Source organism: Eubalaena glacialis, chromosome 3 (assembly GCF_028564815.1).
Source record: "Eubalaena glacialis isolate mEubGla1 chromosome 3, mEubGla1.1.hap2.+ XY, whole genome shotgun sequence".
NCBI lineage: Eukaryota > Metazoa > Chordata > Mammalia > Artiodactyla > Balaenidae > Eubalaena > Eubalaena glacialis.
Window position 1 is genome coordinate 99023895 of NC_083718.1, and position 27919 is coordinate 99051813.

General features: G+C 39.6%; 1 protein-coding gene across 3 annotated transcripts; it reads left to right on the forward strand.

Moving 5' to 3' along the window:
• The first annotated feature begins 1273 nt into the window (after positions 1–1273).
• On the forward strand, positions 1274–27646 carry CLCC1 (chloride channel CLIC like 1). 3 transcript variants are annotated; one of them, XM_061183767.1, is made up of 12 exons: positions 1274–1361; positions 12262–12402; positions 12804–12905; positions 15185–15292; positions 18066–18287; positions 18554–18694; positions 20054–20147; positions 21407–21504; positions 21786–21932; positions 23580–23921; positions 25391–25681; positions 27350–27646. In XM_061183767.1, exons 2-11 carry the CDS (start codon positions 12274–12276, stop codon positions 25649–25651), a joined length of 1644 nt encoding a protein of 547 aa, XP_061039750.1. In that variant the 5' UTR covers positions 1274–1361; positions 12262–12273; the 3' UTR covers positions 25652–25681; positions 27350–27646. The 3 variants fall into 3 exon arrangements, with proteins under 3 accessions (XP_061039750.1, XP_061039752.1, XP_061039751.1); XM_061183768.1 differs by lacking the exon at positions 1274–1361 and adding an exon at positions 1378–1405 and having other exon boundaries at positions 25391–27646; XM_061183769.1 differs by lacking the exons at positions 18066–18287; positions 18554–18694 and having other exon boundaries at positions 25391–27646.
• The last annotated feature ends 273 nt before the right edge of the window (positions 27647–27919 follow it).

Here is a 27919-nt window from a genome sequence, read left to right on the forward strand (position 1 = left end):
ATACAATACAATGGAATATCATTCAGCCTTTAAAAAGGAAGGAAATTTTGATATATGTTACAACGTGGATGATCCTTGAGGATATTACGTTAAGTGAAATAAGCCAGTCACAAAAAGACAAATATTGTATGATTCCACTTGTATGAGGTACCTAGAGCAGTCAGAGTTATAGAGATACGAAGTATCTTTGGTGATTGCAGGTGGCTGGGGGCAGGGAGGAAATGATGAATTGTTTAAGGTGTACAGTGTTTCAGTTTTGCAGGATGAAAAGATTCATGGAGATGGATGGTGGTGATGGTTGCACAACTATGAATGTACTTAATGACACATCTGTACACTTAAAAATGGTTAAGATGGTAAATTTTATGTCAGGTGTATTTTTAAAAAAATATTTATTTATTATGGTTGCCCAACTATGAATGTACTTAATGACACATCTGTACACTTAAAAATGGTTAAGATGGTAAATTTTATGTCAGGTGTATTTAAAAAAAAATATTTATTTATTTTGGTTGCTCTGGGTCTTAGTTGTGGCATGCGGGATCTTTTAGCTATGGCCTGCGGACTTTCTTAGTTGCAGCATGCTGACTCTCAGTTGCAGCACGCATGCCGGATCTAGTCCCCCGACCAGAGATCCAATCTGGCCCCCCTGCATTGGGAGCACGGAGACTTACCCACTGGACCACCAGGGAAGTCCCTGTCCGGTGTATTTTAATTTAAAAAAATTGTGATAAGCAACACGCACACTCAAGTGTACTACATGATATACCAAATTTTAACTCACTTTTAAACTTGCTGCCAATAACTTTTGCGTACACCTCCCATTTCTTCCAAGTGTGTAAAACTCATTAGTTCCTCTTTGGAGAATTTTTCTGAGCTTGCAAGGCCAGTAAGGGATAAAATCAAAAGAAAACTTACTATTTCCAACTACCACATAGCGTGCACTCCCCCACCCCTCCCCAGTACCCAATACTTTAGAACTACTGTTTGTCATTCATTACGCCCCATTTAAAAAATTATACTCAAAACAGATTCCCGGGTTTTACTGCAAATGTTACACATTCGAGAACTTATAAAATAAATCGATACTAAGAAAATACGCTTCGTATCCGTTTTATATATTTGGCTTCCATGTAAGCCTTCACTTGCAGAGTTCGGCTGACGAGGGTAAAAAAAAACTCTAGCCTAAAAACAAGCCGACGGGGGCCGGCCCCGCCCCCTCGGCGGGCCAATCAGCCGCGCACCCGGGAAGGACGTACAGCTGCCGGCCGAGCGAGTCGATGAGGACGAGCGAGAGGCAGGTCCCCGCTGAAGCGCTCGGCGGCTCGGGGGGCGGCTCGTAATCTTCTCCAGCCGCTCGGGTAGGTGTTTGTCTTCCCGGAGAGGAAGGCTGGCGACCAGAGACGTGAGTCCGCCCGGTCGCGTGTGTTTTGTGCGGCGGGCGAGGCTGCGGTTCGGTCTGGGTGGGTCCCGCGGGCGGCGACGCAGGGGAGGCCGGGGCCTCTGTCCGGGCGGGGGCCGAGCTTGCCCGGGCCTGCGGGGGACTTCGGAGCGCGGCGCCGACCGGGATGAACGAGAAACCTGACCCCTTATCTCCCCGGCCAGTTGGCGGTCTTAACTCTGGGTGCCACGCGGTTGTCTTACTTTACGCGGTTCAGAGAGCGGCCTAGGGAAAAGGGGCAAGAAGGGCAAAGCGAGACGCGAGCGAACGTTGACTGTTGTTGGCTTCAGTTATCTCTGAAAACTTTAGGTACAATCTGAACAAATACCGGTAGCAGAATGGCTCGGATTTGGTTGTAGTTGTTTTCAAAAACTCCAAATTAATTTGAATGTTAAAAGTTAGAGATGCATATTTATGAGTGGGTCGTGAAAAACAATGACGATTTTCACTATGATGGTGGTTATGAAGGTGTGGTCCCCAGACTAGCTTATCACCATTACGGGCATCATCATCGTAGTCATCGAGGAACCGTTAGAAATGCATATTCTTAAGTTTGAGAACCACGGTTCCAGGAAACTACACAAACGCACACGAACTAAATTGCAAGACCCTGACTTTTATGCCAGGCTACTTCTAGGTTAATACAGAAGTTGACTCTAATACCCAAGTTAGCTTTGTCTTACTCATTTCACGTGTAAATTCACTGAAATCAGATGTGTCTCCTTTGTGCCGATTTCCACTCAGTGGCTGGCATCTCATTGGAGATCTCTGCCTTTGTTGGTAGCTGTCCAGTCTAGTAGCTCCTGTTAAAGCCCACTCTCCGTATTTCCTGCTTTGTGGAGGTGGGGATCCCTCAGTTCCTCTTCTCCATCTTCTCAGAATAGCCCCACAGGGCCACTAGCATCTTGCCCTGGAGAGGCAGTTTTAGGTAGAGCCAGTCTGGGTTTGACCACCTAATAGCTGAGTGGCCTTGGGCAAGTTACTTGTTTTTCTAATCTATAAAATGAAGATAATAATAGTACTACTTCTAAGAGTTCTTGTGAGGATTAAATGAATGAATGCACGTAACAGGGTTTCGCACATAGTAATCAAATACTAGTTACTATTGTTATATAATAATTTTGACATTATTAGTGTCAAAGACACACAGATGAAAAAATTATTAAAAAATAGAACTAAGGGAGAGAGACTATTACTGACAAATGGTAGAATAACAGGTGCCACCACTGAATTACAGCAACATAGGATGGTTACTTTTCCTTAACATTTTGCTACTCAGAGTGTGGTCTGTGGGCCAGTGTCTCTGCCATCACTAGGAGCTTGTTAGAAATGCAGAATCTCAGGCCCACCTCGGATTTACTCAATCAGAATCTGTTTCTTAACAAGATCTCCACTAGGTTTAGATGTGGCTTTGTTTGGAGGAAGTGTGAGATTATCTGAAGGATTTCTCAAGGAGAAGTCAGTGACCACAGGGATTTGGCAGGAGGCCTTGACTTTGCAGCTGATTTCACTATTCTGCATCACCTCCTGGTCTTCCATCATTTCTGCATTGCTAAACCCTACCCCTGGATCTGCTGATCATTATTGGAGAAAATAGCGTAGTTGCCAATAGCGTGACTTTGTGGGGGTCATAGTCAAAACTCAGCTGCTTGACAGGCTTTTGATTCATCTCCCTTTGTGGAATGCTTCCTTTAGTGCTGTTTTTCCACATCTCCATTCTCCATCCCAGCCTCTGCATGCACAGGGACACTCTGGGCTTTCCAATGGACTTTTTCAGTATCCTCTTGATATCAAACAGTAATGTGAACTTTGAGCTTCTCTTCTTTTTGCTTTAGAACCTTTATTTCCATCCTTCCTCATTCATTTCTATTGATGAAGTCATGTAAAACCTTGTTGCCTATGAAAAGCCTTAACTGTAGCCTTGATTTTAGACACTGCCATCTTTTCCTAGTCTCTGCTCAGTTCAGGCACTCCCCTTGTCACCTATTTAGTTCTTTTTTTTTTTTTTTTTTTTTTTTTGGCCGCGCCATGCAGCTTACAGGATCTTAGTTCCTGACCGGGGATTGAACCCGGGCCCACACAGTGAAAAAGTGCGGAGTCCTAACCACTGGACTGCCAGGGAATTCCTTAGTTCTTTTTTTTTTTTTATTGAAGTATAGTTGATTTACAATGTTGTGTTAATTTCTGCTGTACAGCAGAGTGATTCAGTTATACATATATATACATTCTTTTTTTATATTCTTTACCATCATGGTTTATCATAGGATACTGAATACAATTCTCTGTGCTATAGAGTAGGACCTTGGTGTTTATCCATTCCATGTATAATAGCTTACATCTGCTAACCCCACCATCCCACTCCATCCCTCCCCCAACCCCCTCCCCCTTGGCAACCACAAGTCTGTTCTCTATTCACCTTCTTAGTTCTTAACTGCTTAGAATTAGGCTTCTCCCTGTCATTCTATGAAAGTCAATTCACAGATGACCAACTAATTAACCAATCCAATGGCTTTTTTCGAACTTTATTTTTCTCAGTTTCTCTGAAGTATTTAATATGGTTGACTAATACCTCCTTCTTCAAGTTAAGCCCCTCTTGCATAAAACACTTTGCATGTTTTTAGCTTGCCTTCTATTACTCTCTTCTTTTGTATTTGGGTCTTCTCAAGGCTTTATTCCTTAGCTTAACTCTTTTTTTTCCCCCAGTAAAGTATACAGTTATCCAGTATTTCTAAGCATCTCTGGAGCGTGACAGGGATTTTAGGATGCCTTTCCCATCATTATTGTTATCTAGTATTTTGGCTTTACATTTTTAAACATAGAAAGTTAGGTTTTTAAAAAAAACTGTCAGTTGTTTACTAAATTTATCAATATGCTTGATCAGTTCCCGTGCTCGTTGTTGTTTCTTTTATTCACACCTTTCCTCATTGAGGTTAAACTTCTTTAACATATCAAGAGTCTATGGGTTGTAGACTTTATTAGTTTTTTTTACGTCTAAAGAAATTTGTATCCGTTTGCTAGGGCTACCTTGACAGAGTACCACAGACTGGGCAGCTTTGACAACAGAAATTAATTTTCTCACAGTTCTGGAGGCTGGAAGTCCAAGATCAAGGTGTCAACAGGGTGGGTTTCTTCTGTGACCTCTCTCTGTGGCTTGCAGGTGGCCGTCTTCTCCCTGTGTCTTCACATCATCTTCCCTCTGACCTGTGTCCAAATTTCTGCTTATAAGGACATGAGTCATATTGGATTAGGGCTCATGACCTCATTTTTAACTTAATTACCTGTTTAGAGATCCTGCCTTTAAATACAGTATTCTGAAGAACTGGGGGTTAGGACTTCAACATATGAATTTGGTGGAGGGATGCAGTTTAGACTGTAACAATACTTTTTTAAAATTAATTTTCATTGGAGTATAGTTGCTTTACAATGTTGTGTCAGTTTCTGCTGTACAGCAAAGTGAATCAGTTATACGTATACATACATCCCCTCTCTTTTAGATTTCCTTCCCGTTTAGGTCACCACAGCACTGAGTAGAGTTCCCTGTGCTATACAGTAGGTTCTTGTTAGTTATCTATTTTATACATAGTAGTGTATATATGTCCCAATCTCCCAATTCATCCTACCCCTGTTTCCCCCCCTTGGTATCCGTAAGTTTGTTCTCTACATCTGTGTCTCTATTTCTGCCTTGCAAATAAGCATAACTATATCTTAATTAGTCTTTCCCATGGGGGGGGAAAAACCTTTTGTAAAATGTGAAATATACATACAGAAAAGTGTGTAAAATACAAATGTTCACCTTAGCAAATTATTAAAAAGCAAGCACCTATGTAACTACCATCCAGGTTAAGGAGTAGAACATTGCCATCGTCCCAGAAGCCCTCCAGCACCTTCTCCCTTGTCTCATTCTTGATCTCAGAGGGAAGGGTTTCAATATTTACCACCAAGTGTGATACTTGCTGTAGTACTCTGACAAAGTTTTCTTTTATTCCTGGTTTGCTAAGTGTTTTGTTTTAATCATGAATGAATTTATCCTGTTTCATTCTTGATACTGGTTTTGGGGGCCTTCTCTTTTTCTTCATTAATCTTACTATAGGTTTATCAATTTTATTCATCACGTCAAAGAACCAAGTTATGGTTTTGTTATCTTCTCTATTACATGTTTTCTAATTTATTAATTTTTACTCTTTGTTTTTGAACTGAATCTTTTCCATGTTCTTTCTCAGGCCTCAGGTACTTTCCTCCTATGTGTGCACTGATCAGTGTGGTGCTGAATATTCAAGGGAGTCTGTTCTCATACCAATCCCTCTGATACAGACTGTGTCCTCCAATTCAGTTCAATTCTGACCCTAACTATCCAGTTACTGCACACCCCACAAGTTAAGGGCAAAGTCCTTTACAAGACTTTCCCCACATCAGATGCATGTCTTGGGGGCCACCTGTACTTCTGACCAGCTGGCTGTAGGTTGGGGGGTTCCCATGACCCCATCAGATTGGGTAATTCACTAGAACCACTCACTGAAAGTTCTGCAGTTAATGGTTTTATTATAAAGGCTATAGATGAAGATCAGCCAAATGAAGAGACACGTAGGGCAAAGTCTGTGGGGGAGAACGCAGAGCTTTTGTGTCCTCATGGAATCCAGGTGTGTCACCACCTCAGCACATCACTGCGTCACCAGCCAGGAAGCTCCTCTGAGCCTAAGTGTCCAGAGTTTTTATCAGGGTTTCAGTCCATAGGCATGATTGATTCACTGGCCACATGATTGAATTCAATCTCCAGCTGCCCTCTCATCCCCAGAGGTTGGATGGCTGAAAGTTCCAACCCTCTAATCATGTGCTTGGTCTTTTGGATGACCGTTTCCCAACCTGAAGCTATCTAGGAGCCCACCATGAGGCACCTCGTTAGCATAACAGACAGTCCTATCACTCAGGAAATTTCAAGGGTTTTTGAAGGAGCTGAGGCCAAGATGGAGTAATAGGGACCCTCTGCAGACCTCTGCAGGTCTGTCTCTATGCAAATTTCCCTTCTGAACTCCAGCTGCCTTGATTTCTCCAGACTCAACTCCATCTCCTCAAGGATCCCAGCTCCTGGGCTCTCCCTGAATTTCCCTTCTGGGTGCCCATGGTTACTTAAGACAGTAGCCTGGGGCAGTGGAAGGGCTGTCCATGTTTGTTTCCCATCTTTCAAGGACCACCATTCTTTCTTGCCTGGTGTCCAGTTTCTTGAAAACCGTCTCATATATTTTATGCAGGGTTCTTTCTTGGTTGTTCAGGCAGGAAGGTAAATCTGGTCCCTGTTACTCCATCTTGGCCAGAAGTAGGAGTCTGGGGAGTGCTTTGGAGCATGGAGTTACTATGTCATCTTAACCCCAAACCTTTACCTGAATTCTTCCTTTATTCCTGTCAGGCTCTTGTCCCTAACACTTTGTTAAAAACTGCTGTACCAAATCCAGTGGTCAGTTTGTTGCCCTCTGATCACCTGATCTTTCAGCAGCATTTGATATAGTTATCTGTTCCCTTCTTTCTTCACGTGGCTTCTGGAATACAGGCCTCTCCTGGTTTTCTTCCTGCCTTACTAGTACTCACTGACAGTGTCTCGTCAGTTCCCCCTCTTCTTTCTGACCTCCAAGTGTTGGCATGCCCTAGGACTCAGTCTTTTATCTTCATAATGGATCTTCTGGTGATCTTATCCAGTCTGTGGCTTTAAACCTCATCTACATCCTGGTGGCTCCCAACTGTGTTTCTGTAGCCCCACTCCTCTCCTTAGCTCCATACTGTGTATTAGACATCTCCACTTTGATATTAGTAGGCATCTGAAATATACTGTGTCTAAAACAGAACTCTTGATATGTCAGAACTTGCTATCTGCTCACCTGAGTGTCCCTCAGTCTTTCCCATTCTCCCAGTTGCCCTGGTCACAAACCTTGATGTCATCCTGAATCTTTTCTTGTCCTTACTTCTTACATCCAATTTACCAGCAATTTCTGCAGTGTATTTCTGTATTAGTTAGGGTAGCACAAGATGGTGTTAAAAAAACAAACCCCCAAATCTCAGGGCTTACCAAAAAAGAAATGTATTTTTGTTCACATGAAAGTCAAAAAACATGTTCCCACTTAGTAGGTGGCCTTGCATGTGGTCATTTAGGGTCCCAGCTCCTTTAGTTTGGCTGCCCTCCTCTAGGCTCAGTGTCCTCCCCATTCCCTAATGGTCGAGGGGGCCAGCTGATGGAGGGTCGCGCGTGGGAGGCTTTCATGGATGTGGTGCATATCCCTTCCACTGCTGTTGCGCTGGCCAGGACTTAATTGTCACATACTTAACTGGAGGACGGGCTGGGATGTGTAGTTACCATGTGTCCAGAAGGAAGAAGAAGGAATGTGCTTGGTGACCTGTTAGCTGGTCTTCGCCACATGTGGTAATGTCTACCTCAAATTTTAAAAATCTTATCATTTATCATCGCCTTTGTTGCTGTCTTAGTTCATGCCACCTTCATCTCTCAACTGGACTACTGCAAATCCTCCTTTCTAGTTTCTTGCTCTTGCTCTTCTCTTCCAGCCTCCACATAGCAGCCCCAGTGATTTTAGAATGTAACCCAGATCCTATCACGTCTGTGCTCAAACTCTCTAGTGGAGACACAGATGTAGAGACCAAACGTATGGACACCAAAGGGGGAAAGCGGCGGGAGGCGGGTGGGGTGGTGTGATGAATTGTGAGATTGGGACTGACATGTATACACTAATATGTATAAAATGGATAACTAATAAGAACCTGCTGTATAAAAAAATAAATAAAATTCAAAAATTCAAAAAAAAAAAAAAAAGCAACTCTCTAGTGGGTGGCTTCCTATTACACTTAGAGTAAAAACCACACTCATTACTGTGGCCTGTTCCCCTTCTCCGCTCCAACTCATTCCCAGGACCCAGTTGTTCTGGCCTTCTTGTCTGTTCTTTGAATGCTTCGAACATAATCCCTACTTGGGCCTTTATGCTTGCTATGCCCTCTCTCTGGGTTTTCTTTTCCTAAATCTTCCTAAGGTTAGCTTATCATTTTTCTGTTTAAATGTTGTGGTTATCTACCACTGTGTAACAAACCACCCCAAAGTTTAGGGGCTTTCAACAACTATTTTATCATCTCTCATGATTCCGTGGCTTGTGGGGCTTGACTGAGCTCAGCTGGGTAGTTATTTTTTTCCACATGATGTTGGCAGAATCACCAAGTCAGTTACCAAGGGATTGGACTGGAACCACCTAGAAGGCTCACCCACATGGCTGGTCATTGATGTTGGCTGCCAACTGGGAGCTCAGTGTGCCCCTGCACGTGGTCTCTCCAGGTGACTTGGCATTCTCAAAGCGTGGTGGCTGAGTTCCAAGAGGGGGTCCCCAAAGCAGGTGTTCCAGAGTGATAAAGTAGAAGCAGCTGATCCTGGTATAGGTTAGGCCAGGCCCAGAACCAACACAGCATTACTTCTACCACAGTATTTTGGCTGGTCACATGGCCAGCCCAGATTTAGGAGGAAAGGAAATAAACTCCATCTCTCAGTGCGGGAAATGATAAAGAATTTGAGGCCATGTTTCATCTCCTCAGAGGCCTTCTCTAAAATACCCAGCATTACCTAATCCATCTACACCATTGTCTTGTTTTATTTTCCTTATATGACTTACCACTATCTGAAATTTTTTTTTGCCAATTCATTGTCATCCCCCACTAGAGTGTAAGTTTCTTAAAGAAGACCTGGCTGGTCTAGTTTCCTGGTAGCCCTGTCACTTACGACAGTGCCCAGTATCCAGCAGGTATTTTGTAAACGTTGAACAAAAGAGTGCTGAACGTTCTCCCAAAACCTTATTCTCATTCTGAATTTCCTTTTTAAGTTAATGATAGCACCATTTTTGTTGTTGGTAGGCCTTAAAATCTTGGAATCATGTCTGCCATCGTTCTCTTTCTTTCCTTCTACGTGCATTCAGTTGCTGAGGTCTATAGAATTAATCTTTAAAACATGTCCGATGGGTTCTTTCTGTTCTCATCGACGTCACTCTTTCAGACCAACATCCTTTTTCTACTGAAGCCTCCTTGTTGAACTCTCTGAGTGTATATTTAATGCTAGTTTCATCTTCCCAAAATGTAGTTCCCATCACCCTTGAAAGCTATTGTTAGCCCGTGAAGTTAGTCATAAGCCTTTTTACTTTTGCAGAGTCATCGCAGCCACCTCTCCGCCTCTGTGTTCCACCACGTCCATCCTCGTGTTTCCAGTTTCTGAAGAGTACATTTTGCTCTCTGTCTCTGCCTCCCTCATCTCGTACTCTCAGAATGTTGCGCATACTTCAAAGTCCATTTCCCATGCCCATTCCTCCATGAAATCTTCCCAGTTTCTCCCAGTCAGATGTGCTTCTTCATCCTGTGAGCCCCTAAAACCCTTTGAATCCCTGCTGAGGCTTTGATCATTTGCATTTGCGGCTTAACAAACATTTGCTGAATGTCTTTCACTTGCTGGCCACTGGGCTGAGTGTTGGGCTTGGAGAGGTGGAGGGGGCAAGATGGAGAGGGCATTGGGAAGGTGAACTTAGACTTGAGTAAGATGTTACCTTCCCTGGAAAAGTTCACGTTGCAGTGCAGTGATCTTCATTGTGTGATGGAACCAGGTGGGGAGCTTTAAAAATCCCAATGCCTGGGTCCCTCGCCTAGAGATTCTGATTCAGTTGGCTTGGGATATGGCCAGAAGATTGGAGGATTAAGAAGCTTCCCAGGTGATTCTAATGCACGGCCAAGACTGAGAGCCACGGTGCTAAGGGATGAGACTGACCAGTAAGTGGTTAATTTCAGTGTGTGATACTCTAGAAGAAGAAACAGAACACACCAGGAATACAAAAGAGTGTTTAGTTTAGCCTGGAGTTACTTTTATTCCTGCAGCTAGAGTGTAAGCCATTTGTGGGCAGGGCCCAGGGCATTCTCATCTTGGAAATCCCTTACCTGATCCTTATTCAGAGTAGGTATAAGAGAGGCTGTCTGACAGAACATTGTGCAGTGATGGAAGTGTTCTGTATCTGCGCTGTCCAGTTTGGTAGTCACTAGCCATATGTGACAACTGAGCACTTGAAATGCAGCTAGTGAGAATGAGGAACTGATTTTCAATGTAATTTATTTTAATTAATTTAAATTTCAGTAGCCACATGTGGCTAATGACTACTGTGTTGGACACTGTTGAATAGAGGAGATACTGTATTGAAACGATTTGACGGTGTTTATGCAGAGGCTTAGATGAAGCAAGCTGTTTTCTCTGACTGTTAGAGAGTTCAGTCACATCATTTGAATCTTAATTTTGCACCTTTTAAATTTCCCATTTGTTAAAAAAATATGGGGGATGAGGAAGGTTTGGTTCAAATACCTGTTTTCTTTAAAACAGTTTTACTGAGAAATGATTCACATACTATACAATTCACCCATTTAAATTGTACAATTCAGCAGTTTTTAGTATATTCACAGATATGTACAACCATTACCACAGTTAGTTTTAGATTGTTTTTCATCACGATCTAAAACTTTTCATCAGAGTTTTTCATCAAAAACTCTGTACCGGGGACTTCCCTGGTGGCACAGTGGTTAAGAATCCACCTGCCAATGCACGGGATGTGGGTTCGAGCCCTGGTCTGAGAAGATCCCACATGCCGTGGAGCAGCTAAGCCCGTGCGCCACAACTACTGAGCCTGCGCTCTAGAGCCCGCGAGCCACAACTGCTGAGCCTGCGTGCCACAGCTACTAAAGCCTGCACGCCTAGAGCCCGTGCTCCACAACAAGAGAAGCCACCACAATGAGAAGGCCGCACACCGCAATGAAGAGTAGCCCCCGCTCGCCGCAACTAGAGAAAGCCCGCGCGCAGCAACGAAGACCCAATGTAGCCAAAAGTAAAATAAATAAATTAAATAAATAAAATTGAAAAAAAACCCCAAAAAAGTCTGTACCGACTCACGGACATAGAGAACAGACTTGTGGTTGCCAAGGGGTGGGGTAGGGATGGATTGGGAGTTTGGGGTTAGCAGACACGAACTATTATATACAGAACGGATAAATAACAAGGTCCTACTGTATAGCACAGGGAACTATATTCAATATCCTGTGATAAACCATAATGGAAAAGAATATAAAAAGGAATGTATACATATGTATAACTGAATCACTTTGCTGTACAGCAGAAACTAACACAACATTGTAAATCAACTATCTTCAATCAAAAAAAAAAGAAACCCTGTACCATTTAACTACCACCCCTCTGTCCCTTATTACATCCTCAGACTTATACACCTACCAATCTCCATAGATTTGCCTATTCTGGACATTTTGTATCAATGGAATCATATAATATATGGTTTTTGGTGACTGTTTTTTTTCACATGGCATGATGTTTTCAAGATTCATCCATGTTGTAGCATGTATCAATACTTCATTCCTTTTTATGGCCTAATAATATTCCACTGTATGGTACTCATCAGTTTAAGGACATTTGGGTTGTTTCTCCTTTTTGGCTATTGTGAATAATGCAACTATAAATGTTTATGTACAAGTTTTTGTGTTGACGTATATTTTCATTTCTCTTGGATATATACCTAGAAGTGGAATTGCTGAATCACTTAGAAAATCTTATGTATACTTTTTGTCTCAGTGAGAATATGTGTGCATGTGTGTATGTGTTTTTATGCGAATACCACTTTACTGAGTATTTTTATTTCAGTTATTATTAAGAAAGCATTATCTTAACACTAGAAGGAAGTAGACTGTTTTTATTAAAACAGTTTCCTCCAAAAGTAATCATACTTCACTATATCTATTAATTTTTGTAGCCTACATGCAAGATGCTGTGTTCTGTGCTCTTTTGTGAATGTCTGTGGCTGATAACTTCTTATGCTCATGATGATGACTGGATTGACCCCACAGACATGCTTAACTATGATGCTGCTTCAGGAACAATGAGAAAATCTCAGGTATTTAAAAAATGCATGTGTGTATAACACCTTATCAGTCCTGTGATGGAAATAGTCTACTTTTGTTATTGTTTTTCACAGAGCTATGAGAGTCCTATATCAATGATTAGCAGTCATGCAGAATGTCTTCTTGCCTCCTAGTCTAAGATGATTTCAACCCCACCTGTTTATTTCTGTTTCAAATTTGAATGTAAAGCCCGTCGAGAAGCAAACTAATTTGATTTTAGTTCTTAGTTAGGATATAAATTTGAGGCTCTTACTTTTTTGGTGGTTTAATACAGTTGAGGAATATAACGAGCAAAGCCATAAAATGATGAAGTAAAAATTTTAGTCTCATTAACTGTAGGTTATTTTTACAACTGAACTATAAAGAAAGAAAATCTCTCTCTCCTTTGCTTTAGGTGAAGTATGGTATATCAGAGAAAGAAGAGGTCAGTCCTGACTTATCACATGCTGATGAATTGTCAGAATGTTACAGCAGACTTGATTCTTTAACTCATAAGGTTAGGTTTTTTTATTCATGATTTTTGTATTATTTATAGTATGTTAAATTGCTCTCTGTTTTCCTGTCTTTGTTAACATTATTTGTGTTTCTATCTAAAACTACAATTTACATATACATGGTTGTTTTTCTTTAGTTACTCTGGCCTTTGATTTTCGAAATAGTACTTTTATTTTGCTGTAATAACATCTCACTATGCTGTAATTATTTCTTTACCAGACTGAAAATTTCTTGGGACAAGGAATGGGACAAGGTGATGCTCTATCACCTGTTGCAATGCTGGGCTGTAGTAACTCACAACAAATGTAGCAAATGAAGAAATGGCTCTACTGCTAGTTTCTAAGCATAAGAGTTGCTCTTATAAATATAAGGGATTATTATAATTTAGTGTGTGGTAGCTATTCATTTATTCAGTCCTTTTATTTATGTGGCTGAAGTAGAGTTTATGAGAAAGGAAGTAAGTCAAGATTGCTGGGGAGTTTGAACACAGGTTATGCTGCGGGAACCCACCTCAGCTGGTTGTGAGGCAGGGTGCTGGTGGCATTGTGGAGGGGGCTGGGATGGGGGGGATGGCAGAGGTCCAGCGACGCTGGAGGCTCACACTGAGGCAGTGATGGGATGAAGAGAAGAGGAAAGCGTGTAACTTTTCCGTGGTAGAATAAGCAAGTTGTGATGGTTGAGGGAGGAGAGGAAAAGGATAGGGAAGGCTAGCGTGAATGAGGGAGGTTTCCAGCTTGAGAGACTGGGAGGGCTTTTTAATTGAGATCCATATATATCCCAATTTGAGATCTATAAGCAGCTGCTTGTGGTTCTTATCAAATATGAATGTTTTCTCACCCGAGTGCTAGCAAAGAAATGCTTGGATAAAATTTGCTTCAGTCTTAACTGCGTTTTGTGGTGTAGTGAATTAATTTGGCTGGATGTTAGGAAATGGAGGAATGCCTTTTTACTGAAAATTTTCATTCCATTGTTTGTGACTTTGGTTCAAACGTTGTAACAACATGATTGGTAAAATGGAGTCTTTAGTCTTTGTTTTTAAAAAATTGTTTCTCTTAAAAAGAAACTAAAAACTTTTAGGGTTTGTAAACATTGCCTGAAAGCAGAGGAGACTGCCCTGTGACTTCTTGAGTGTCTTTCTGTCCTGAGTCTGTGTGTGCTGCTCAGTTATTGTATGTTTATCATCTGAAGCCCACTTCAGTGCTCCATGCAACTTGTGGTCCACACTCAAGTAAAAAGTACTTTTCACAGGTTCTGAATGTCTGTAAGATGTGCACTACCCTCCCTCAGAGACTAGGCCACTGTGGTGTTTGTAGAGCTAATTTCAGAGGAAGTCTGTTCTATTGAAGGACTCTGTGCAGAGGGGGTGCCATGTGTAGGACACTCTGGAGAAGCCATGGTTCCTGACATATGGTAGGGGGTGATCGATAGTTGGCAGGAAAAATTAATAAAAGGCCAAAAGTAATATGCACATTCAAGAAAATCTTTGCTGTGTCCTTCATTTTCCGGCTTCATGCTATCCCTGTTTCTCTTTGTCCTCTCTTTCTGGGTTCCCCCCCCCCACTTTTTCCTTTCATTCCTTTCTTTGTTAAACCATTACTTTGGAATTAGGAAGAGGCAGATTGGTCCAGACATTCTGCTTATCCACATCTCTGCTTCCTTGTTTCATGATCTTCAGTTTTAAAATTGCTGAAAGTCAGCAAGAAAACTGCCTGTCAGCGTGCAGTGTGGGACATACGTTCCTTATTTGTTGCCTACTTGCCCTTTGCAAAGAGAACCCACAGGAAGCAGGTGAGATCTACATTTTAATGCAAGCTTGATAAAAAATAACGAGCTCCTGGGCTTCCCTGGTGGCGCAGTGGTTGAGAATCTGCCTGCCAATGCAGGGGACACGGGTTCGAGCCCTGGTCTGGGAAGATCCCACATGCCGCGGAGCAACTAGGCCCGTGAGCCACAATTCCTGAGCCTGCGCGTCTGGAGCCTGTGCTCCACAACAAGAGAGGCCACGAGAGGAGAGGCCCGCGCACCGCGATGAAGAGTGGCCCCCACTTGCTGCAACCAGAGAAAGCCCTCGCACAGAAAAGAAGACCCAACACAGCCATAAATAAATAAATAAAAAAAAAAAAAAAAAAAAAAAGACGAACCATTGGCAAAAATCATTTAAAAAAAAAAAAATAACGAGCTCCTTACTTTGATCTCGATGGGGCCACTAGGCTAGAAACTTGACCCTTATTACATTAAACTTTGATGCTAACTAATGTTGTATTTATTTTGTGGTTACAGATCGATGAGTGTGAAAAGCAGAAGAGAAAAGACTATGAAAGTCAAAGCAATCCTGTTTTTAGGAGATACTTAAATAAGATTTTAATTGAAACCAGAAAGCTTGGCCTTGTGAGTATTTGGTGGTGTGATACTAATCAGTGTAGTGGATATTTTCGTTATTTATTAATTTCACATTATATCAAGCAGTGGCAAAGCATCATTATGCTTCAACAGACGATACCTGACTCACCCTTTTACCAAAACCTATTCATGCAGGATTGAAGGTAGCTGCCTGCTTTACAGTGGTTTGGTGGAAGGCAAGTGAGCAGTGCAGATCCCTCCTCTTTTTCCTATAGTTCCTGGGGATTTACTTACTCTGTGCACTGCCCTACCACTTAATTGAGTTGGAGGGAGAGGGAGATTTTTTTTTTTTTTTTAATTTTGGCTGCACTGCATGACATGTGGGATCTTAGTTCCTCAACCAGGGATTGAACGCACGCCTCCCTGTATTGGAAGGTGAAGGGGAAGTCCAGAGGGAGGTTGTTTTAAATTTGCTATTTGAACTTTCCTGAACAGTTAGAAACTTAATAAACTCATGACTTGGTAAGGAAATTCTATCCCAGTCCTTACTTCTTGTTTTCTACCACTTCCACACTTTCTTATTCAGATGATGTAATATCATTATATACTGAGAAAAAGAAAAGTGTGTTTTAAGTAGTTTTTTCCCCCTAGCTGTTTACTGTGGCAAGGCTGCTTTATAGAAATTACATATCAGGCACATATTGTTCATGATTAATGTTAGGATTCCATCTTTTAGAGTCATTGTTTTCGCTTTGAGGAGTCGAAACATCAAGAAAACTTAAAAAAAAGGGGATGTTAGATGAATAGTAATCCCACCTTATTTTGGAGATGTAAAAGCAGATGTACTCACATGTACACCCTTCAGTTTGAGTCTTATAACTGAGTGCAAGGTGGAAAAGAGTCTATTTTATAGATGAGGAAACAGGTAGCGTCAGAAAATACTCAAGATGGAGAAGCTTGGAATATTTCTTTCCTGGTTTTTTAGAAGTATTAATCAGTGGCCGCTTTTTTATACTTACTGATGATTTGTGATATTACATGACACTTTGGTTTTTCTCATTTTATATTTACTTTTTAATATAAATATCAGTATTTACTATTAGAAAAGATAATGTTTATAATGATTTTGCTAACCTGAACTCTTAGTAATATAGTTGTGACTGTCATGCATATTTATGGAAACCCAGATTTTGCTGCTTTTTGAGATCCTTTTTGTTTTTCTTATTTGTACTACTGCAAATTTTAGGCTATTTGAAAACTGTGTCAGCAGATGGAAAGTCATAAATGGAATCATAAAATAATGATAGTTTATCCTCATTATTTGTGGATTCCATATTTTTGAATATTTCGAATATTAAACTTTATTTGTAACCTCAGAATCAGTACTCCTGCTTTTGTGGTCACTTTCAGACATGCGTGGAGTGACAAAACGTTTGAGTTGCTTAATGAGCCCATTCTCAGCTGAGGTGAAACAAGGCCATTTTTTGCCTTCTTGTTTTCAGCTCTCATGTTATAAACAAGTACTTTTCTGTGGTCTGTTTATGTTTTTGGGCTTTCATTTTTTAATTTTTAAAATTTTGCTGTTTAAAAATCTCCCAAATGTTATGCTGTCTAGTGTTCCTAAGCACAAGAAGGCTGAGATGTGCCTTAAAGAAAATTCCCTTGTTAGTTAAGCTTAGTTCAGTCATGAGTCATAGTGCTGTTGGCTATGAGCTCAGTGTTAATGGATCCACAGTATATATATTAAGGTGTCTATTTATTTATTTATTTATTTATTTATTTTAAAAATACATTTATTTATTTATTTATTTTTGGCTGTGTTGGGTCTTCATCGCTGCGCACGGGCTTTCTCTAGTTGCGGTGAGCGGGGGCTACTCTTTGTTGCAGTGCGCGGGCTTCTCATTGCAGTGGCTTGTCTTGTTTCAGAGCACGGGCTCTAGGCGCATGGGCTTCAGTAGTTGTGGCTCGTGGGCTTCAGTAGTTGTGGCTCGCGGGCTCTAGAGCGCAGGCTCAGTAGTTGTGGCGCACGGGCTTAGTTGCTCCGCAGCATGTGGGATCTTCCCGGTCCAGGGCTTGAACCCCTGTCTCCTGCATTGGCAGGCGGATTCTTAACCACTGTGCCACCAGGGAAGCCCGATGTCTATTTATTTTTAAAATTTCTTTCTTTCCTTTTTTTCCTTCAATATTTATTTATTTATTTATTTTGGCTGCGCTGGGTCTTAGTTGTGGCATGCGGGATTTTTTTTTTTTTTAGTTGCAGCACACGGGCTTCTTAGTTGTGGCATGCATGTGGGATCTAGTTCCCAGACCAGGGATTGAACCCGGGCCCCCTGCATTGGGAGCGTGGAGTCTTACCCACTGGATCAGCAGGGAAGTCCCTATATTAAGGTGTCTTTAAACAGTAACATAAAAAGGTTATGAAGTGATTGGTTGATGAAAATGTGCTTGCAGGAACCTAACCCTGTATTTCCTGTAGGAGCCATGGTTCAGTATTTGCTAACTAGTGTTCAGGGTGACTTTATAGAATGTAAGTACTGCAGATAGCAGGAATCAACTGTAATTTAGTAAAATGTACTGTATGTTACTTGCATAGAGTTTTATAATTTTTGAAGTGTTTTTCACGTGTATTATCTTTGGTTTTCATGTTGGCCTGTGAGACAGACAGGTAGATATTATTACTCTTATTTTATACCTGTGAAATATTGTGAACTAATTATATATTTAGTTCCAAATTAGCTTTTGTCTTAAAATATTTCATTGAGTAATATAATGATAAAATTCTCCTTTTCTGTTTTATTTTTTTTTGGCAAATTTAATTCAGCCTGATGAAAACAAAGTTGATATGCATTATGATGCCGAGATTATCCTTAAAAGACAAACCTTGTTAGAAATACAAAAGTTTCTCAGTGGAGAGGATTGGAAGCCAGGAGCCTTGGATGATGCACTAAGTGATATTTTAATTAATTTTAAGTTTCATAATTTTGAAACATGGAAGTGGCAATTTGAAGATTCCTTTGGAGTGGATCCATATAATGTATTGATGGTAAGATGGGATGAGGGGGACATGATTAACATGTTTTTATTTTTAACATGTTTTTATTTTTTAAAACACTTTAAAAACCCCACCATAATTATGTTGAGAACTCATACTAAGTCACTGATACTGGGTTGACGAACATGCAGCAAAATGGTACAAATGATTTTGCGTATTCAAGTCCAGTTCTTTTGTTTTTGCTGACCATCAGTGTTTTTTGTTGGGAAGGATAGCTTGGCAGTGACTCTTCTTTCTGTTCTGTTTCTGTTTTTGAGATGCTTCTGTGTCTGCTCTGCATCGTGATGTTAGTAGCTACTGAGCTGTGGACGTATGTTCGTTGGTACACCCAGTTGAGACGTGTTTTATTCATCAGTTTTCTCATCAGTTTGGGATGGAATTGGATGTATTTATATAAGGTATTGTATAGATAGAAGGTTTTTAAGTTTTCAAATGTTATTTCATAATGGAAGACTGTAATCCATTTAGAGCTAGTATATAATCGTGCCTCAGATGAGGGCAGGAGGCGGTGATCGGTGATGGTGAGGAAATTGGCAGCTGCTCAGGTGTCCCTGGTGTTTTGGGTCCTTGACCAGTTAGTGGGGAAAAATATGCAGTACTGATTTTCATAACCCAATTCCTGATGACGGGTGGCATCTGGACAGCTAAATCAGAATAGAATTATGTAGACACACTTGAAAAATTCTCATGTAGGTAATTTGGGGTATGTCTTTTTATTTGCTAGAAGTGATAGCAAAATACTGTTTTTTAAAGTTAGGTTATTTTCTGAATATAAAAGTGGTATATTTATGGTAGAGAAGATAGGAAAGATAGAAAGATACAGAGAAATTTAATTCTTAAAAATTGTCTAGGGAATTTCCTGGCAGTCCAGTGGTTAGAACTCGGTGCTCTCACTGCCGGGTGCCCGGGTTCGATCCCTGGTCGGGGAACTAAGATCCTGCAAGCTGCGTGCAATGGCCAAAAAATAAAATAAAACTGTCTATAATTTTACCACCTAGAGATAATCACTGTCGATATTTTGAGGTATTTCTTTATAAACTTTTTCCAAATTTTTAATTCTCTAAAAATCAGGACCACGTTATATATAGAAATTTGAAGAAGCATTATTGTTCCTGTCAAAATAACATAATCATTTAAGGAAAATTTTAGACCTTTTTAGCAGGGTGAGTCAAGTAGCCAACTATTTTCAGTGAATTCATCTGATTAAATCATTGTGATATTTCCTTAGCTCTAAGTTCTGTAGCTTCTAGAACTAAGTATTTACAAATTGGAGGAAAGAAGGTAGTTTGGTTGAAAATTGTTCTCTCAATGATTTCCCCCAGGGCTTTTATTTATAAAAGACATATTGGTCATTTGTGCTAAAAATCATCCAAAGCCAAACACCATTTTGTCATGAATTGTATAAGAGAATGAGTAGTCGTTTAATATGTATAGCTATATTTGGGGGCATGATATCAGCTATATTTGAACTAATTTTTAAAACAATCTTTTTAGTAAAAAGGTTTTCTTCCTCCTCATAATTACTTTACAAAGAAGGCAATTGTAGTTAGTTCTTTACCTGTTGCATTAAGACTGTTTTGCCATGAGCTGAAAAGAGCCACTTTTTAAAAATAATATGTATTTTTTTCTGTGAAAAATGTTTAAATAATCTGGTTTGGGTGAATGGTGAAGACATACTTTGAACTAAGGTTTTTAGGATGTGTAGGCGTAACCTTCGTTGTTAGCAGCCTTTCATGGTTCCCTTTGGTGTTGGTCAGCTAGCCTTTGCCCAGCATCAGGCTGAAGTTGCCAAGATGGAGCCATTAAACAATGTGTGTGCTGAGAACATGGACTGGACGGGAAGTCTCTTGGGTAAGGTGTTGGTTCCCTTGGCCTTATTTTGAGTAGAATTTCTGAGAATGAAAAAGCATGTTAATAATTACAAAGAAATGATAAAATGCCAGAAGGAGGCTTTCCATGACTGAATCTTTAGTATCAGAACAGGCAAGAAGAGTCTTAGGTTTCAGACCAGTGACTTCTGTGTTCATGTAATGTGACAGGAAAGGGATAGAAAATGTGTATATTGCTGGCTCTGATATTATCTGTCTCCCTGCGTTAGACTCACTTTTGTTCATCTAGTCCTTAGCACAGTGTCTAGCACATTCTGGGTCCTCAGCAGAAGTTTATTAGAGAAGTGAATCAATGTATATATGAATTCATTTCCATCTTTGATTTAATCTCCTTATATTGACTTGTGAAATCTTATTGTAGCTTTACTATACTGTTTTTTTCTTTTATTAGGAATTATTTTACTTTTTCTTACAAATTTTATGAACATTCTCACTAATGTTGACTGCCTTTAGTTATAGGTATCTAACAGTGGGAATGGTTTAATGATCAAAGTCTCTTTATAAATGCAAGTCCGTAATGACTGACCCAGAATAGAGTCTCAGCAACAAATCAAGGTGTCCAAAAAATTAATTTTCTTGAAAAGATACGGGAGCCAAACCAACCCAGCCTTGCTTCCTGGCTTCAGGGAACAACTAAATGCCTCCTGTAGCTCATGCTAGTACATAATGTACATGAGTCTGATTTAGAAAAAGTAAGAGAACTAATGTTCTACTTTATTTTGTAAAATAAGTAAAGAACTGACTTTTTTAATTGAAATTTTTTGGACATAGTTATAGATTCACAGGTAGCGAGATCCTGTGTACCCTTTACCCACTTCCCCCACTGGTAACATCTTGCATACTTGCAATAGTGCAGTATCACAACCAGGATATCGACTTTGATACAAGCCACCAATCTTACTCAGATTTCCCCAGTTTTACTTGGATTCCTTTGTGTGTGTAAAGAACTGTTTTTAATTGTTTACCTTTTAGAAATCTTAATAAAATACATTTTACCTGTATAAGACTTGTATAATTTGAATGGATTTTTAAAATAAACATTTTGGACATAAGATGAAATTTTAAAAAATCACTGTTACTGGGAGTCTGTTTGCAAAACAATTTAAAATTGATTGGGGGTTGTGGGGAGAGGGACAGTTAAAACTAAAATATTGTCTTATTTGGGAATGAAATGTGACTTTTTAAAAAAATGACTCTGTTTTTGTCTGTTTCTCTAAATAGAATGGCTTAGAAGTTCATGGACCTATAAGGATGACTCGTGCCAAAGATACTATGAGCTCTTATTAGTCAACCCTGTTTTGTTGGTCCCACCAACAAAGGTTAGAATATATTTTGTGAAAATTACTTACATAAAACAAGTAAAAAGTCTCTGTACTTATTAAAAATTGTTAGTGTTTTTTACCATCATTTTGCTAATAATAAACCTTTGTTCTAGAAAAAAATACTTCCATTACACAGTGATTTTCACATGAAAAGTATATGATAACATTTTAAATGTATGGAATTTCATAATTTCAGCCTCAGTACAGTCGATTTTGGCTTGTTCTATATGCCTCAATCCTTTGAGGAAAAAAATTGTTGTTTTTATCTTTTGTTGTAGGCACTAGCAGTTACATTCACCAACTTTGTCACGGAGCCATTGAAGCATATTGGAAAAGGAGTTGGTGAATTTATTAAAGCACTCATGAAGGAGATCCCAGTGTTACTACACATTCCAGTGCTGATAATTATGGCATTAGCTGTCCTGGTTAGTATATAGCACTGTTAACAATTAACAGGATTTACAGAAAAAAGGCAATTCTGAAATTGTTAGGTTTCTTTTATGTTGTAAATCAGGCTAAGTCATGCTTAACGGTATGAAAAGATGATTTTTAAGTGATAAATGTTTGTTTATACTTACTTGTACATTCCTCTAAGCAAGAAAATGGTTCTCAAGTTTGATTGTAGATGTCAAAGCGGTGATTTAGAATAATACCCTCTTTTAACATTTGTTCTTTAAACTCCATGAATTAATACACATGATATCAGTTATGTCCTCTTTGAGAAAGGGGGCCTTATTTCAGTCTGAATTTTTGCCACACTGAGAACAGAAGAACATTGGGTTTAACATAGAATCAGAAAGGGATGTAGAAAGAGGTGGGTGTACTAAGAAACAACTTGGGGGATCCAGGAGCAGACATTTATTAAGGAATATTACAATATTACTTGTCAGTCATCCATCAGATGACTGAAGAGTCATCTCTTCAGCTCTTTTTTTGGTTGATTTTCAGCCCTTACCCTAATAAAGCAGTTGTCTCATAAAACAAAATGCAAAGAACTCAGATGTGCCAGGGGAAATTATTAAAGAATTGTTTTCCCTTAAGGATACAAAATTCACTATGATCTATTTACTTAAAAATTATTCTTGTTTTGTTTTTTTGGCTTGTGATTAGGATTCATTGGTTTAGGGATATGGTTTTGTTAGGTGACATTAGTTGTATAGTAGTAGTTTAGTCTCTAAGACTGAAATTATAAGCAAAACCCCTTCATCACTTGTTGCTTCATCTGCTGCCTAAGAAAAGGCCTTTTCTGTCTTCAAAAGGCTGCTCTGTCTTCAAAGAGTAGTATCTCTAGTACAGTGGTTTTCAAACTTTTTGTTCTCAGGACCCTTCTGTATTCTTCAGAATTGAACACCACAAAGAGCACTTGTTTGTGGGAGGTTTATTTATTGATATTTACCAGAAATTTTTAAAATACAAGTATACACAAGCACACAGTGCATGAGCCATCAGAGTGAGGCAGTCACTCTAGCTCCACAAGACTCTGCTGTACAAGAGGAGAGTGAAGAAGACTGATGTCTTTGTATTATGAAAACTTTTGACCTCACAGATTCCTGAGAGTCTCAGAGATCCCCTGAGGGGTCCCTGGGCCACACTTCGAGAACTGCTGCCTAGTTTTTCCCTTGGAGTGTGACTCAAAACCTGTTGAATTTTAGCTGTAGCTAAAGCAAGTTTGTAAAAAATAAATAAACCTACAGGAGAATATTTACATAATGGTGTACAACTTTAATTTTCAGCATTTACCTTATATGATGCGTGTGAATGTAGACAACACATGAGCAATGATCAGACAATTAATACCTTTTAAATTTCTAGGCTTTAGCCTAACTGCTGTTATAATTCAATAAAAATGTGTCCAGCTGATTGAAATGTCTACTTAATACTTGGCGATTTCTCAAATTTTATTGGCTACTCTGGCCCTGTATTAATCTAGAGAAAACCCAGTGAAATTAAGATGTTTATGTCTATAAATGCCATAAGTTATGAAATTTTGTTGGCACCGTGGAAAGCACCTCAGAATTTCGTTGTAAGTCAGCCATTAAGTACTCAGGAATATGTATTTCTTTTCCTTCTAGAGTTTCTGCTATGGTGCTGGAAAATCAGTTACTATGCTGAGACATGTGGGTGGTCCTGAAAGAGAACCACCCCAGGCACTTCAGCCAGGTGAAAGAAGATGGCAGCAGGAAATTGATTATAGACCCCATGGTGGAGCAGGTGATGCAGATTTCTATTATAGCGGCCAAATTGGCCCCATTGAGCAAGGCCCTAATGACAAAACATGTGAGGGTAGAAGAGATGTTTTGAGAGAGAAAGATGTTGACTTGAGATTTCAGACTGGCAACAAGAGCCTTGAAGTGCTTCCGGCATTTGATTTACCAGACGCAGAGGCGAGAGAGCATCCCAAGGTGGTACCCAGCGTAAGTCAGCAACTGTTTATTTCGCCGTCCCTAAATACTAGGTGTAAGTGCTTCCTATAGTGCTTTTGGTTAAGTGTTTTTACTCTTACTTTTCATGGTTAATTATATCACCAGTGATCATAATTATTCACTCTCTCTCCCCCTTTCTGGTCGAAAGTTAGTCCAGCCTCCTCAGAAGAAATGAGATTTAATTTTTATGTTAAATAGTATTTAACAGTAATTTTGTTGGAACAGATGGTAATTCATAATGACATTTCATAGGAAACCAACAAGTGAGCATGACTGAAATTTCTACCTTTGAAGAGATCAGAGAGAAGTCCTCACTGAAGGCCTGGAGCCTTAGGGAGCCAACCCGCAGGAGAGCCCTGAAGCCTTAGCTAGATGGAAGAGTGAGCTGGGAAAGGACCAAAAACCTCGCTTTCCCAAATCTTTTATATCGTTGGCTGGCTAGACTATACTTTTTACCTGTGGAATGGTGAGGCCTCTTTTCCACCATTATTGGCCATTTAAAGGGACATTTCCATTTCTGTTTGAGAGAGGACTTTGTATTGTCATTTGCAAAGTTTAGGTTGCAGATGCAAACCTTTGAGAGATAGTAACAAGCGCAGTAGAATCTAGGAAATTGTAGAATCCCTTCCCATGGAGTTCCTTAGAAGAAACATATCTGCCTGCGTCTAGAAAATTAAGATGTTCCTTTCAGCTTTAATAGTTAATGGTTATCTGTCACTCATCTCAAAAATCCTCCAGTGAGTTCCGGGCTCTCTTGAAGGGAAAGCCAAAGATATCAAGATGGCCTAGGGCTTCCCACCTCTGTTACCACACTGATCTCTCCTCCTGCGCCCCCTCCACCCTCATTCTCCTTCAGCCACAAGGGCCTCCTGCCTATTCCTTGAACTCAAGCCTTTGTACTTGCTGTTCACTGTCTAGAATGCTGTTCCCCATATATTCATAAGGTTCATTTCTTCAAGCCTTTGCTCATGTCATCTTTTCAGACTGCCCTAATTTAAATAGCTATCCAACCCTCCCACCCCCAGCATGATACTGTTAATTTATTGCCTGATTCTCTCCCCAACTTAAATGTAAATTCCAGGAAGGGCAGGGGTTTTTGTCTGTTTGTTGTCTTGTATCCCCAGCACCTAGAACTTAATGTATGCTCAGTAAATATTTGTTGAATGAATTATTCTCACTAGCAAGAGGAGTTAGCAGTACTGGTCACCAGTCTTCCTGACCCTTCCTTAAGCTGCATCATTAGACCACCTAGCATATCCTGAGTTTCCCATTCCTCCATGTACAGTTCTGTGAGGCTTAATAACATTTATATGATTACAATCCAGCACTGGAACCAGGACTTGAAAGAGTTCAACGTTTGCTATAACAGATTTGTGTGGGAACTTGTTGAACATGTTTATTACAAACCTTCACATTATGTTAATTAAACAATTAAAACACTGTAATTCTCTACTTTGTAGCATAAATCACCTATTTTGGATACAAAGCCCAAAGAAATTGGTGGAATCTCAGGAGAAAGCACACTGACTGAAAGCAGCCAGTCTGCTAAGCCTGTCTCTGGCCAAAAGATACCAGAGAGTGTGGAAGGTTCCCCTGCAGTGGAAAAGGCCCAGCTCAGGACTGACGCCACAGGCGGCCCGGAGGAAGGCAGCACGTCCAGCCCAGCAAGCACTGCAGTGAGGGTGTGTGGAAGGGATCCAGACTGCAGCCCATGTGGCTAGAGGAACACAGACATGGACCACAGCTCTGAGGTCATCTTTGAGTTTTGTAAAGTATACTCTTCACAGCTATTTCTTCTTCTCTACAAATATTCTGTTATTTACTACACAGGTGCCAACTTAAACATCAGTATTTTTACTGACAATCAGGATTAACAAGCACGCATGTATCTCTTTAATTTCATCTTTTCTTTGATATTAAGATACATCCTATAAAGTTTTGAAGTGTTAATTCTGGAACAGGATCTCATAGATGACAAATGGCAAGCATTAATGATTTTGAATAATCAAAGAGGCCAGTTTGAATTAGGGGACATTGAAAAAGAAGTTCTGTTGTTTACAGGCATATATAGGAACCAACTCACCAAAGTGTGTGTTGCCTCGTGGAAGTCCTGTGATACCTACTTTAGTTAACAGAATTATTTGTTGTGCACTGGACTCAGAATATTTCAAGTGGTAGGTACTCAAAAACAACATTTAAGGAAAGTCACTGTAGTCATGCTTACCCTCTTCATTCATTTCAGCATTTTAGTGCAGCCACGGAGTCTGCGTCACCAGTATCAGTCTGCCTCGTGTAGGCTGCCTGCAGATCAGCCTTCATCTCTCAACTCTTACCGCTATTACTGGGCCTGCTTCCTTATCACCCCTTTTACTTTATCCTTAGCTAAGACAGAACTGAAGATTGTCGGGGGAATTTAGATTACATAGCTTGTTAAATCAGTAATCTCAGTTTTACATACTTTGAGAATGGCTTTATTTCCCCAGCAAATGAAGTACACAGGCTTTATAAGACCTGTTTTCCTTGCTACTCAGAATCCCAGCAGTTGCGATTGTCTTATTTATATTACAGTAAACCATATTGTCCAAGCCATATGAAGTTCTAATTTTTAGAGATCTATACAAAGAGAGGAATAAATACCACAGTAAGGAAAACAGAGTAGGGTGTTTTTTTTAACCCTAGACAGGTGATATAATCAACATTTCAAATTAGTTATTCTGATTTTTAAACTATTCTTCATTTTAAACTTTCTAAAAAAGGAATTTATAAATTTTGCACAAGATCTAACTAGGAAGCACATATATTACACATATTTGGTTATCCTTTATTTTAACCTTCACAGTACAATTTATATTCTGCTGCTTACTAAAAATGATACCAGTCAGGAATAGTCTTAAAATTTTCATGCAGGCATTTCTTTCAGAAAAAAAGATGTATTTAAAGCATTTGCTTTTTGATATGTTTTTTATGTGAAATGCAGAAATACCCCTTTTTGGCTCCCAGAAGCATCACTTAGATGCCTGTAACAATTTAATTTTATGTGTTAATATTATTTCTAGCTTAGTACTGCAAACATTAGTATTTCATCAGAAAGGTAATTTTTTCCAAGAAATGCAAAAGGATTTTATATAAAACTTTATAACATAGTAGGCATGTAGGGATGCTGGCAGTTTGGGATAGATTTGTGAACATTGATGAATATAAAGTAGTCCTCTGGGGGCTAGGCCTGTTCACACTGATTGTATGCTCCGAAGGTGCTAATTATCCTCTGAGCTGTGAAATGAATGCCTCAGTTGATAGACTGTAACTGTGAGAGTACAGTTAATGTTGTTTTGCACTTCTGACTGATTTTTATCAATCCAAAAATGAATCTTTAAAAGAAAATTTAAGAAAAAGTTCATCTTTGTATTCTTTCATTACAGATAACCATTTGGGGATGAAATCTACTTTGACAGCAAGGCAGCAAGGTACTGCTGTTGAAAGGTGACAGCAATTCAGGGAAGACTTATTAAAGCAAATTGAACATATCAAGGCCAGTTTATAATTAGAAAAAACAGGCTTGTTTATTGTCTAGCCAATATTTATCATTAAAATCAAGGATTATAGTAACAAGCTTTTAGGAAAATCAGAGTGGGGCAGATAGCTTTTCAAAAGCAGTTTTTAAGTGGAATGGATAACGCTGAATGTATACAGGGTCTGAGAACTACCATATACACAAAATAAACACTTATTTTTACATTATTGTGGTTTGGTATGCTGTCTTTGCTCAGTAAATATGCTTGTAAGAAAAAGCCCAATGGAATTTAAGTGCAGGTTTTAAAAGGATGCTAATCCAGGACATTATACCCTATATATAATACATAAAACAATATAATCCAGGTGTTAGTACTTTTGACAAAATTTGTGTCTGATCTCAGAACAAAGAGTAATCTTTTTTTTTCCTCTGAGCCCTTAATGTGAGTCCAGATTGTGTAACTATCTTTCTTCTCATT